This window comes from Phoca vitulina, unplaced genomic scaffold (genome assembly GCF_004348235.1).
Source record: "Phoca vitulina isolate PV1807 unplaced genomic scaffold, GSC_HSeal_1.0 scaffold68, whole genome shotgun sequence".
NCBI classification, from domain to species: Eukaryota; Metazoa; Chordata; class Mammalia; order Carnivora; family Phocidae; genus Phoca; species Phoca vitulina.
Window position 1 is genome coordinate 6,384,860 of NW_022589771.1, and position 11,602 is coordinate 6,396,461.

At 59.9% G+C, this 11,602-nt stretch overlaps 1 protein-coding gene across 1 annotated transcript in view; it reads right to left on the minus strand.

Moving 5' to 3' along the window:
- Positions 1 to 516: 516 nt before the first annotated feature.
- SIK1 (salt inducible kinase 1) overlaps positions 517 to 11,602 on the minus strand; it is an 11,913-nt gene continuing 827 nt past the window's right edge. The window contains exons 2-14 of the mRNA XM_032392642.1: positions 10,907 to 11,077; positions 10,354 to 10,470; positions 8,034 to 8,097; positions 7,692 to 7,853; positions 7,420 to 7,544; positions 7,209 to 7,332; positions 6,426 to 6,649; positions 5,961 to 6,110; positions 5,413 to 5,535; positions 5,081 to 5,297; positions 4,208 to 4,486; positions 3,440 to 3,671; positions 517 to 2,927 (exon numbers count right to left, since the gene is read on the minus strand). Coding sequence (XP_032248533.1) covers positions 2,567 to 2,927; positions 3,440 to 3,671; positions 4,208 to 4,486; positions 5,081 to 5,297; positions 5,413 to 5,535; positions 5,961 to 6,110; positions 6,426 to 6,649; positions 7,209 to 7,332; positions 7,420 to 7,544; positions 7,692 to 7,853; positions 8,034 to 8,097; positions 10,354 to 10,470; positions 10,907 to 11,062 — 2,334 coding nt within the window. The 5' untranslated portion in view covers positions 11,063 to 11,077 and the 3' untranslated portion in view covers positions 517 to 2,566. The remainder of the gene's footprint in view (positions 2,928 to 3,439; positions 3,672 to 4,207; positions 4,487 to 5,080; positions 5,298 to 5,412; positions 5,536 to 5,960; positions 6,111 to 6,425; positions 6,650 to 7,208; positions 7,333 to 7,419; positions 7,545 to 7,691; positions 7,854 to 8,033; positions 8,098 to 10,353; positions 10,471 to 10,906; positions 11,078 to 11,602) is intronic.

Sequence of the window (11,602 nt, forward strand, 5' to 3'; positions counted from 1 at the left end):
CTGTACCATGAAAGTCACCATCCTAGCTGTGGTTAGGTGTCCATTCTTGTTATTACATGGCCTCACCACCATCTGTCTCCAGAACTTTCCATCGTCCCCACACTGACCTCTGTTGCCACGAAGCACTAACTCCCTGTTCCCCTTCCCCAGCCCCTGGCGCCAGCATCCCCCTTCTGTCTCTTGGGGGGGTGGGGGAGGAGAACTACATTAGCAGAGCCTGCCGCCCACCGCCCGCCACCCCGGGAAGGCAGGGAGAACCAGCAAGGCCCAGGTGCCCTGAGCCCCAGGCCACTCCTCCCGTGCCCTGACCTGACGCTCAGGGGCAGGTGAGTCCCAGCTCTGGGGGTGGGGGGGTGCTGCGGCTGCTGCCAGGGGCCCGGGGGCTCCCCGTGGCCAGGCTGATGTGGGAGCCAGCACCGTGCCCCCTTCTTTAAGACGAGAACCCTGCGTGCGGCTGGAGGAAGCAGCTCGGAGGGGAAGACACTCCCACAGAGATGAACCACAGGGAAAGGTCCAGGGTTTTCCCCCAAATATTTTATTTAAATATTAAATTAAAAAACATACACCCACTAATCATTTGGCATACATTTCTCATGTTAACATAAGAAACAAAATAATTAAATCAGTTATGGTAAAAAAACAGACTATATACATCTTAGATCACGTAGTGCCTATAACCAGGCGCCCAGCCTGCCCCACAGCGCTGTGGGGAACTAGCAAACACACGTCGCACGCACCTGCACACGAGACAGAGACACGGGACTCACAGCCAGAAAGAAAATCTCCGTGAAAGTAAAGTGCTTGTCATGGTTCTGAGGCCTTTGATCTGTGGCGTTAGGACAGCGAGGAGTGGAACAAGGGAGCCAGCCGCCTTCGTGTGGGAGCCAGCCGGGCGGCCTCTGCGGACCCAGAGGCCTGCGCCCTGGCTGCCCGCTTGCCCTCCTGCCCCCAGACCCCGGCTACAAGCCAGCGGGAGGCTTTGGTGATTTCTCTGCGGCCAGGCACGAGGACAGTCCCTTCCCCGAGGCTTGCGACAGCCACAGGGCAGCAGCGGCGGCGGCAGGGGCGGGGGGACCGGGAGCAGCAAGCTGGGCAGACGCACAGAGCCGGGCGCGCGCCCCGCGGCCTCCCTGCCCGCCAGGAGCCTGGGCAGTCTTTGGCTTCTACAAATGCCCACCTTTCCCCTGTTAATACTGTAGGTCGTAAGAGCCAAAGTGAGCTGAAGGCACCTGGGTCGGGAAAGGGTCGGGGACCGACGGGTGCAGGGGGGTGAGGCGGCTGCTGCCGGACGGAGCGGCCACCTGCGTTCACCCGCCAGGGGAGGACGCACCTCGTCTCCCTCCTCCACGCCGACCCGGTGCTAGCGCTTTGTAACGTTACCAGAGAGGAAAATTCAAACCAGGAACACAAAAGTGTAGTAAAAAATATAAAAAATAAGTAGTGTATATTTGTCTCCTATTTATATACATGTACAACGTCTGCTTTAAAAAAGGAACAAAGCTTGAACAACACTGATCTGACCTCTCGTGTCATTCTCCTGAACGAAAGCCTACGAAGCGGGAGGCCTGGAGAAGGCAGGGCTACCCCCGGATCAGGAGCCGGCCGCGGGCAGGCGGGGTGGCCAGGCGGGGACTGTCCCCCCTGCTCCTGCCCGCCGGCCGCACCCCTGCCGTATTGCACGTCCCCCACCCCAGTCGGTTGTTCTTTTTGGACCCTGATAATGAAATGCATAAAAACTTAATTAGCAGCGGAAATAAGACGAGCAGCAGGAAGAAACCTCTCTGGGGCCCTCCAAGGCACGCAGGGGCTCTAGGCCACGGGCCCCGGGCCGGAGCCCCAGCCTCACCGTCACCCCCCCCCCCCCCAGTTTCTTCCTGTGCCTCCTCTGAAGAATCCTGGAAACCCGACGCTCAAGCAGTTGATCAAAGTTCTCATCTAAAATACGGAAAAAACCGTCCTTGGGGCCCTGATTTCAGGGTAGAGAATTCCAGGAATTTGTAGATTACTTTCTCCTGGGCTGGCCAATAGAGCTTTTTAAAAAAACGGATGTGTAAAGCAGAAAGTTCACAGTTCTCACTCTGAAGTGTAAATGTTTCGGGAAGTGGAGAATTGTAACTAAAAAAAAAAAAGAATACTGAACACACACAGGCACACACACGATGAACACGCGGCTCACGCCATGGTTTCTCCCGAGGCAATCCCTCCGCGGCCCCCGCCGCCCCCGTGGCCCCCTCCCGCCATCCCCGACCGACCGACCGCAGTGGCGCTGGCCGTCCAGCCCAGCCCCGTCGCCTCTCGCCCTGCCGCCCTCCGTCCCCTTCCCGTCCACCCACCCCGACACGCCCCTCAATTATTATTTTTCTTCAGAAAGTTTCCAGGCCCTACTCAGAGTTACATTTGCTCAGTGCAAGGAAAAAATAAAACAAAAAATCAACTAAAAAGCCAAAACACCAAACGTATTGCTTGTTTCGCTTCTAGAAACTTATTGGCTTCAAGTCCGGAAACATCTTCACATACTCTGAAATTATTGCTTCGAAGGGCCGGCGGCCCGAGCGGAGGCGGAGGCTCACTGCACTAGCACGAACGTGCCCAGCTGGCCCGCCGCCAGGTCCTCCAGCTCACAGTCCGCCTGCGGGAGCCCCACACCCACAAAGCTGGGGGGCAGCGTGGCGGCGGGGTGGGGGGCTGTGGCGTGGCTGATGTGCAGGTGGGTGTCCAGCAGCTGGGCCGCGGAGGCCACCGGGGAGCTCCCGGCTTGCAGGAGGTGGGGTGGCAGCAGCGGGCCGGGCCCCAGCCCCAGCTCCTTCTGCAGTCCCGACACGAGGAGCGCGCCGTCACACGGGGCGAGGACCAGCGGGGCCGGGGGCAGCTGGGGGGCCTGCGGACAGCTGGGCGGGCCCGCCGGGTGGTGATGCAGCCGGAGCAACCTGGAGGGGCGCGAGGGGCGGGCAGGGAGACCAGGTCACTGCCGCCCTGCCCGCTGCGCCTCCCAGCAAGTTCCGCCACCCGGCCGGGCGCACGCACTCCCGGGGTTCCCCACCGACGGGCCGGAGGACCACCCCGCGAGCCACGGGCTGGAGCCGCTCCCGACACGCAGTGCTGTGCGTGACTAATCCCCTGAGCAATTCCTGACATTTCCATTCTCCGCCTTGCTTTTGCAGCAGCTCAGAGATGCCAACCGGACGTGACATTCTTATTCACTGCCCCCTCCGTCCCCCACTTACAGGCGGGCTTCAAAGCGAGGAAACCTGACTGCTCCCCGCCTCCGCCACTATCTACAGGGAACGAGGCCCGACCTCACAGCCCTCCCCACGCTGGGGGAGGTGCACTCAGCTGATTACACCGACAGGGGACGAGCTTAAGGGATAAGGTTACTCAAGACACCCAGCTGTCTGGGAGTCCTCCCGCAGCGAGTGGGACGGGCGCCAAGCGGGCGTACCTCTGCTGGTGCAGGACCTCCTCCAGCAGGCTCCGGCCCTCCCGGCTGCTGACCCCGCTGCCGTGCAGGCCCGGGCTCTGCGCAGGCAACTGGAAGGAGCTCAGGCCACCCCTGGAGGCTCGGCTGGAGGAGGGCTGGCACACCTGGCGAGCCAGCCCCTTGATCTTGTTCAGGCCCAGGAGCCCTTTGGTCCTCGCGTTCTTCCTCAGCTGCTGCCGGAAGGCTTTCAGCCCTGGGGGGGCGGGTGCACAAGCAGGATGGTCAGTGGATCTCCGTCCCAAGGCTTGCTGGGGTTTGCAGACCTCAGGGAGGCGTAAGGAGGGACCCAGTGCAAACACGATGGGATAGATGGCCAGCACGCCTTCCTGCGGGGGTTACGGGTACTCTCTGGTCATCCGGTCACTTCTCACTACAGCCCCCTCCGGGGGCACAGGTACGAGTCTGGACAGAGGATCCTTTGGGGAAGGAGGGCATGAGCAGTGCCTTGGGAGAAGGGAGGGAGCCCAGGAAGGCAGGCGGGAGCTGCCTCCTCCGGAGTAGGAGCTGCTGGGCATCCAAGTGTCTCCTGGGCTTTTCGGACCCGCCACCGGGAGACTGTGTGAGTTTGTCCCAGCAGACCGGGACATCTAGAACCTGGGAGCACTGCCACTCGGCCAGGCCTGGCTGGACACTGGGGACACACCTTCTGCCCCAGGACAAAGTGATACCCTCCAGGGGCACAGAGCATCTTCTGGGAAAGGGGAAAGTGTGCACCAAAGGGGAAGTCACCTTGAGTGAGTGAGGTGTCTGATGCCCTCCGGCCTTCCTGGAAGCTGATGGGGAGCAGAGTGACCCCTCCTGGGGCCCCCTGAGCCTGCAGCACTGGGGTGGCAGACTGGGCCCCCAGGAGCGGTGAGGCCAGTCTGAGAGGGGAGCAGGTGCCCACCAGCCCCTGAGCGGCCAGGCGTCCACTGAGCCCCCCGGGGCCGTCGCCCGCTGAGAAGGTCAGACAGCTGTCGGAGCTGGTGCCTTCTGAAGGGCTCGCGGCGGAGGAAGAGATGACTATACCTGTGGAAGGAGCATGCACTCCTGAGGGGGGCCCCTGACACTCGCCAAGGCCAGAAGCAGCCCTCCAGCACCCCACAGTTCTCACTGGAAACCAGAAGTGGCCACGGCTCCGGGAGAGGAAGAGGCAGGGACACCTTCTCCGTGCCTGGTGCAGCCTCTCTCCGGCCCATGGGTGGCCCATGTGGCCTGCGGACAGGGGCGGACAGCTGTACTGGCCTCCCCGTCCCTACCCTCAGCCGTGGTAGGGAGGGGTCCATGATGGCCAGAGGCTACCAGAGTCTGGGAGCCGCGACAGTGGCCAGCCTCCAGGAGCGGGCAGCTGCCCCTGTGGCTGACTTGGGGGGCTCCCACAAGGACGCACAGGGGCCTGGACGGAGGACCTGCCCTCCCAGCACCCGGGGGCAGCTAAACCCCACACTTCTGCCACCGGAGGGCAACAGGCCATCTCGGGGCATGATCTGCATGGCCTCGGGGGCTCAAACAAATGACAAATCTGGACACGTGTAATCAGACGCCTCGGTCAGAGCCTCAACCATAAGCCCGCCGCCCCGGCCGCACTCCAGGCCCACGTCCCCGGCCCACGGGGACACTTACATGGAGGGGCGCACGGGGAGAAGCAGGTGGAGACCTCGGCGAGCGTGTGCCTGCGGCCTGTGCTGCCGGCCAGGGCCTTCTGGGCCCCCCGCTCCTCCTCCAGGCCCGGGCCCTGCCTGACCTCCTCACTGATGGGCGCGTCCAGCAGGCCGCTGGGGGAGATGGAGCGATGCCGGAACACTCCATTGCAGTTGGCGTCCAGGGGGAAAAGCAAGGGCTGAGGGGACAGACACAAACCAGTAACTCCCAGGGCTCTGTGGGGCTCGGGCGGGGGACGTCACCACGGCTGGGAGAACCTCTCCCCCGATGGCCGCCCAGCGTAGGTCACACACCTGGAGCGAGCTGAGGGGGTCACAGTCCGTGTCAGCCTGCAGGACACACTGGCCCAAGGCCTGGGGCTGTGGGCACAGCAGGGAGGATCGGAAAGAGTCGCTGGAGAGGCCTTCCTGAGGCACCTGGGGGCCGGCAGAGGACAGACACCATCAGGGAGGTGGCCCTGGGACAATCACAAGCAGCATCCCAAGAAAGACCCCACTGGCTTTGCTATGGGGCTGACAGCTTGCTGACTGGGCTCAGGACATATGCACCCTCCTCTCCAAGGCCACAGCGCACTGGTCACCCTGGCGTCAAGAAGCCAGACCGGGGACAGTTAAGGAACAGGCGGCCGTGGGCTGGTGCCTGACCCTCAGCAGAGTGGCCAGCGCCCCCTCTGGTCCGTGGCTCACACAGGACCCCCCCACGCCCAACGGGCAGGAGACGTGACCTGGGGACCAGCGGGCTCAGCGTCTCGCGCCCCGGGCCTGTCGCAGCAAGGGATTTCTAACAGGGGGTGGGGGACACAATCCAAGGCGGAGCCCCGCGAAGGAGACGGCTCCCCCACCTCAAAGCCGCTGAGATCTGAGCTCCTGGGCCTCTGCGGCCGGGCCGGGCCGGGCCGCGCGGGGGGCTGAGCGTGCCGGTACTCCTTCAGCCGCTCGGCCAGCAGGTAATAGATGGCGGCGAAGTGGTTGTAGCTGCTGTTCTGCAGGGACTGAGGGAGGCGGAGAGAAGCGGGGTCAGAGTGAGGCCACAGGGAGCGGGGCGGGGAGGCGGGGTCCCGCGTGGGGCGCGGGGGCGGGACCTCGGACACTTCCCTTCGAGCGGCTGACGCTCCCGACAAGACCGTTCCCAGGGTTATTCTTGGGTGGCCGAGAATATCCCTTAGAGGAGTGGACAGCTGGCCCTTCAATGAGCCCATGTTCCCGTTTTAACTCGACTGGCTGGTGCCTGCTTTTCCTCGCAAGGAGCACCTCGCCCGGCCAAGCGCACGCGGGGCAGGGGGTGGGGGTGGGGGGTGGGCGCTCACCTCCACGGTCCTCTGCCGGTCGATGCCGAGGCTGTGCATGATGCCCAGCACCTGCTCGTCATAGTGGCCCAGGTTGCAGTTGTAGCTGAGCGCGGAGAAGGCCGGGCAGGCCTGCCGCGGCACCGAGGGCTCGGCCTGCATCCACCTGTGCTGCCGGATCTGGGCGATGGTGATGCGCTTGGTGGGGTCCACCACCAGCATGCGGCGGATCAGTGTCTCACAGTCTGGGGGACGAGAGAGGTCCGCTGAGCCCGGAGGGGGGGCCACCTGTGGGCACGTCCCCGCCACAACCCGCCTGGTGCTCGCCGCAGCCCTGCTGGGAACGAGACTCCCTTCCCGAGGGCAAACAGACGAGTGACTATCCTGAAAACGCTGAGACCAGGAGCAGTGGCCTGGTGCCAAGGAGAGCCACCAATCCAGGGCTCGGCCCCCAGGAGGGACGTGGTCCTGCTAACCTACACAGAGGGCCACTTAGACTCCCCAGTGACCAGGCCAGCATCCCCAGTGGACTCGAGACCAGGCCCTCTCCTGGGGACAGCAGGGCCAAGGCACCGCCTGCCCCATAACTAGGGCACGGAGAAAACACCCAGTGGGTTGGGTTTCTCTTGCAGGCAGCTCGTAAACACCCCACGGTAACACGGGGCTGATTCGCAGACCTGACAGCACACTCAGACACAGCCAAGCAGGCGTTTCAGGAAATAAATTCCTCCTCCCTCTCCACAACTCTCATCCCGGGTGACCCAAGAGCTCGTGCCGCCGGGGCGGAAGGCTGGAGGCGCCTACCTTGAGACATGAAGAAGGGGATACGGAAGCGGCCCTCCAGCACCCGCTGCCGCAGAGCCGGCAAGTTGGGCCCATCGAAGGGGAGCGAGCCGCAGACGAGGACGTACAGCACGACGCCAAGGCTCTGCAAAGGACCACACGCCGCGAGTCAGCGCCCGCGCCCCGGGCGACTTAGCCACTTACGAGATGACTGGTGGCCGCGGGCTCCTACCCAGATGTCGAGCTGGGGGCCTTCGTACTCCTTCCCCTCAAAGACTTCTGGGGCTGCGTACGGGGGGCTCCCACACCACGTGGACAGGGGCTCTCCTGCCTTGTAGAAATTCCCAAATCCGAAATCTGGGGGACGAGAAAACAGACGGTGAGGTCACCATAGACACGGCAGGGCCCGGGCTACAAAGCTGTGAGCACAGGCAGGCAAGGGGGCCCTGGGAGGCAAGCGCCCCACCCCCGCCCCATGAGCCGGCGTGGCCCGGGCCCCCTTGCCTGCCAGCTTGATGTCCATGCTGCCGTCCAGCAGCAGGTTCTCGGTCTTGAGGTCGCGGTGCACAATGTGGTGGCTGTGGCAGTAGTCCACGGCCGACAGAATCTGCCAGAACTTCCTGCGGGCTTCATGCTCGCTGAGGTGCCCGTTGGAGGTCAAGTAATCTGAGGAGCGACAACACAAAGCTACAGTGCGAACAGCCCAAAGGCCGGCTGGCCGGCCTCTGGGGCACAGCCAAAGAACGCTGTAGAATTTAGGACGGGCGGACCCAGATGCTGGAGGAGCGATTCCAGACAAGTTCCACCGTCTGTTTTCAACAGGTACGAAAAAGAGGTGTGGCTTACCAAACATTTCTCCATTTTTTGCGAACTCGGTGACAATGTAAAGCATATCCTTTGTCTCCATAACCTAAAAACACAAAGACCTAACGTTTAACCACACAGAAAGGGAACATACCAGTGGTATAAATAAGCCACTTGAACCCCAGTGAATTTTTAACTTTCCCAGGATAAGTGCATCCACTATCTTTTAAAAGGAAAAGAAAATAAACACCTCTGCATTAAAGGAACAAATATGCGGGTTCCTATTCAGAAAAGAATTTAAAACAACAGAGGGGAGTTCTTCACCAGCCCGCCTGCCAAAATGCACAAGAACCCGCCCGTATGGCAGTGCTCACCCACCTGCCCCGCCGCCCCGAGGCCTCAGACCCGGACACCGGGATGCCGGGAGAGTGCGGCTGGGGCTTTCTGCGAGAAGCCTGGGAGGTGACAGGTAAACTACGACAGGCTGCTCTTTGTACAGCGAACCGCTCGGCCCGTGTCAATAGCAACAGCCAAGGTCAAATACACCCGCCAGGTTCATGTACTGACCGAGACTTTTATCTTGCTTTGAAAACAATTTTTAAAAGACTTTAAAATATAGCTTATTGAGAAACAAGGCAGAATTAAAATCTGCGGTACGAAAAGAAGGAAAACCAACTCACGTCCCTGTATTTTAAAATATTTCAGAGGGACACACAGAGACAATACATTGTTACAGAAACAGACTTCTTTAGGGTTCAAAATATAGTTGTTCCTTAAAAAAAAACACTGTAAGGACAACTGCTTTCAGCCATAAATCTAACAAGAAAGTGAATCCAGTGTGGGTTGGCAAGAGTTTTAACTGTCCTGGCCCTCAGTGGGTGCGGCAGAGTCGCGAGTAAGAAGACCACGGTTTATCCCTTTCCTCAATTCAAGAGCAAGACGGAGAAAGAACGAAGAGCCAACATGTTTTGAGTTTTAGAAATCCTCAAGGCAAGAGGGAAGTGTCTCCCCAAGGTTGTGGGTCCTGGGCGAGCTGGATGAGAATTACACACCAGGGTCGGACTGCGAGGAAGGACAGGTGCGGCTGTCCCATGAAAGCCTCTCTCGGAGAGGCTCAGCCACCCAAACACCCCCAGAAAGGACCTCGAACTCCGAGGACGCGGACCATGTGCCGTCTAACTGGGCTGCTCCACACAACGGGCCCGCAGAGGGACGGGAAGACCAGGAGGGTGCACCCTGGCTCGTCCCTCCAGCAAAGCCAAAAACAGGCTTCAGCCCACTCCTGCGGAAACAGGCCAGGCACGTTTCTCAGGCACTGATAGGGACCACGAGGAAACTTCTTATCGAAGTCGCACAACTTACAGATGACACACACAGAAACAAAGCACAAGCCAGAGTGGATGGTGACAGGAGCTCTGCACATAATGACTCTGAGTAAACGGCCGTTCAGGCGGACACAAGCCCGATGACGCTGCTCCTAATTCCCTCTCCTACCACACTATCCAGGCCGCCTTGCCAGCTGCCCAGACACACACGCCGCACCACGTTCATCTCAGGGGCCCAGGCCTTCACGGGAATCACCAGAAGGAACTTACACCCAACACAACTGGACGGAATACTGAGCATTGGCAAGGAGCCTCCTCTGCGAGCAGACTGCCCCTCATCTGCACAAGCGGGCCGCTGAATACAAGACTGCTTCGCCGTCCTAATTAAATCAAACGCTTATATTCCAAAGATATAATTTCTTAGTTTCAACACGATAACAAAAATAAAGTCACGAAACAAACCAATAGGCGGATAGGGTGAGGAATGTTCTTAACGTGGATTAAATGACAAGTGCCCTATTCTCACCATGGCAAAAGTATTTTCACCTCTCCAGTTTTGATGGAAGAGTCTAAACGGGAAGACAAATGCTCACTGCTGCCTTTGCAAAGCTAAGTTTACAAAAGCTGGTAAGAGCTGCCAGTTTTAAAGTTTAATAATTATCTGCCAAGGCGGAAGTGTCTCGTTTAACTAAAATCTGTCCTTCTACACGAAAGGCTTGACTTGCGGCAATACATGGATCTGGTTGTTTGTTTTCATAGTAAACTAAATGTAACAACCGACCCCTCCGCATCTAAAACTGCAAGGAACGACAATACTAACTCAAATTTTGATGAAGCAAATCTCAATTATGATCCAAAAGCAAGAAAATAATTGAAAATACATCTGAAGAGCTTACAAAAATCAATTTACCCTACACAACCAACTCCCTGACTGCCACATATACCCGAAGAGGGGCAAAATTCAGAAACTGCAGACTTATTGTTGAAAATAATACACTTGCTGGGAGCAACAGCAAAAGGCAAACATGAGTCCTTACCTGATAAAGCTTTATGATGTGAGGATGATTCAGAAGCTTCATGATCTGAACCTCACGATATATTTTCTCCAAATTGCTTGAATCTAATCGAGTTTTATCTATTATTTTTATTGCAACCTACAGTTTAAAAGAAAGGATATTTTGTTTTAAAAAAATCTTTTGTTTACACATTATATTTTTTGCAGCTTAATTTCTAAAACGCTTTATGTCCCTAAAAGGTCACGAAAAGTTGGGGGAAAAAAATAACCAGAGTAACGATCAGTAGTACTTAAAACAATAAAAGTTAAGTCTCATAAGTCTCTGCTGGCTCCCTTTACAGGGCTCCGCTGGATTCCCAGCACCGCACTCCTGGGTTATGTGGTCATTACCCTCCCTGCCGTCCTCTAATATTTGTACGAATTATTCAGAATCATAATATAAAGCATTTTCTCTTCACGGAACTAAAAGCTGTCAGCGCTGAGACATTACATGAGGAACCTTAAGGACAGGGATTCCGCCCAGCAGCCCCCAGGATGGGTCCCCCCAGGCCGGGCCGGGTGGCCGCCCCACGCACCTGGGTTTTGGTGACTCGATGCCGGGCCAGCTTCACCACGGCGAAATTGCCCTTGCCCAGGGTCCGCTCGACGTCGTAGAAGCCCACCCGGAGGGGCTTCTGTTGGCCCTGGCTAGAGCCCACGGGCGCCGCGCTCAACTCGGACATGATCACCATGGCTCCGCGCCGCACCTGCGGGCCACCGGGAGCGCGCTCAGCGCCGGACCGACCCGACCCAGCCCGGCCCCGGGGGACGCGGCTCGGCTCCCCGCCGCCCCCACGCTCTGCTCGGATCCAACCTCCTCACCCCGCCGGGCGCGTGCCCGCTCCCACGCCCGCCCCGCCGCCCGGGTCCGCTCCACCCGGGTCCCCAAAACCCTCAGCCCTGCGGGGCGCCTGGACCCCCTCCACCCCGCCGTCCGCGGCCGGCTCCAGCCCAACCGCGGATCCCCCAGCCCCGGCGGCGCGTGGGCCCGCTCCCACTCTCCCCGCCCCCCGCCGGTGCTCCGCCCCCCCCCCCCCCCCCCCCCCCGCGGGGCTCCTGGCCCCCCCCCCCCCCCCGCCGCCCGGACCCCCAGCCCCGCGGGGCGCTGCGACCCGCCCCCACGCCGCCTCCCACCTCCGCCGCCCGCGGTCGGCTCCATCCCGACCCCCGATCCTCCAGCCCCGGGGGGCGCCTGGACCCACTCCCACCCCGCCGCCCGCTGTCGGCTCCAT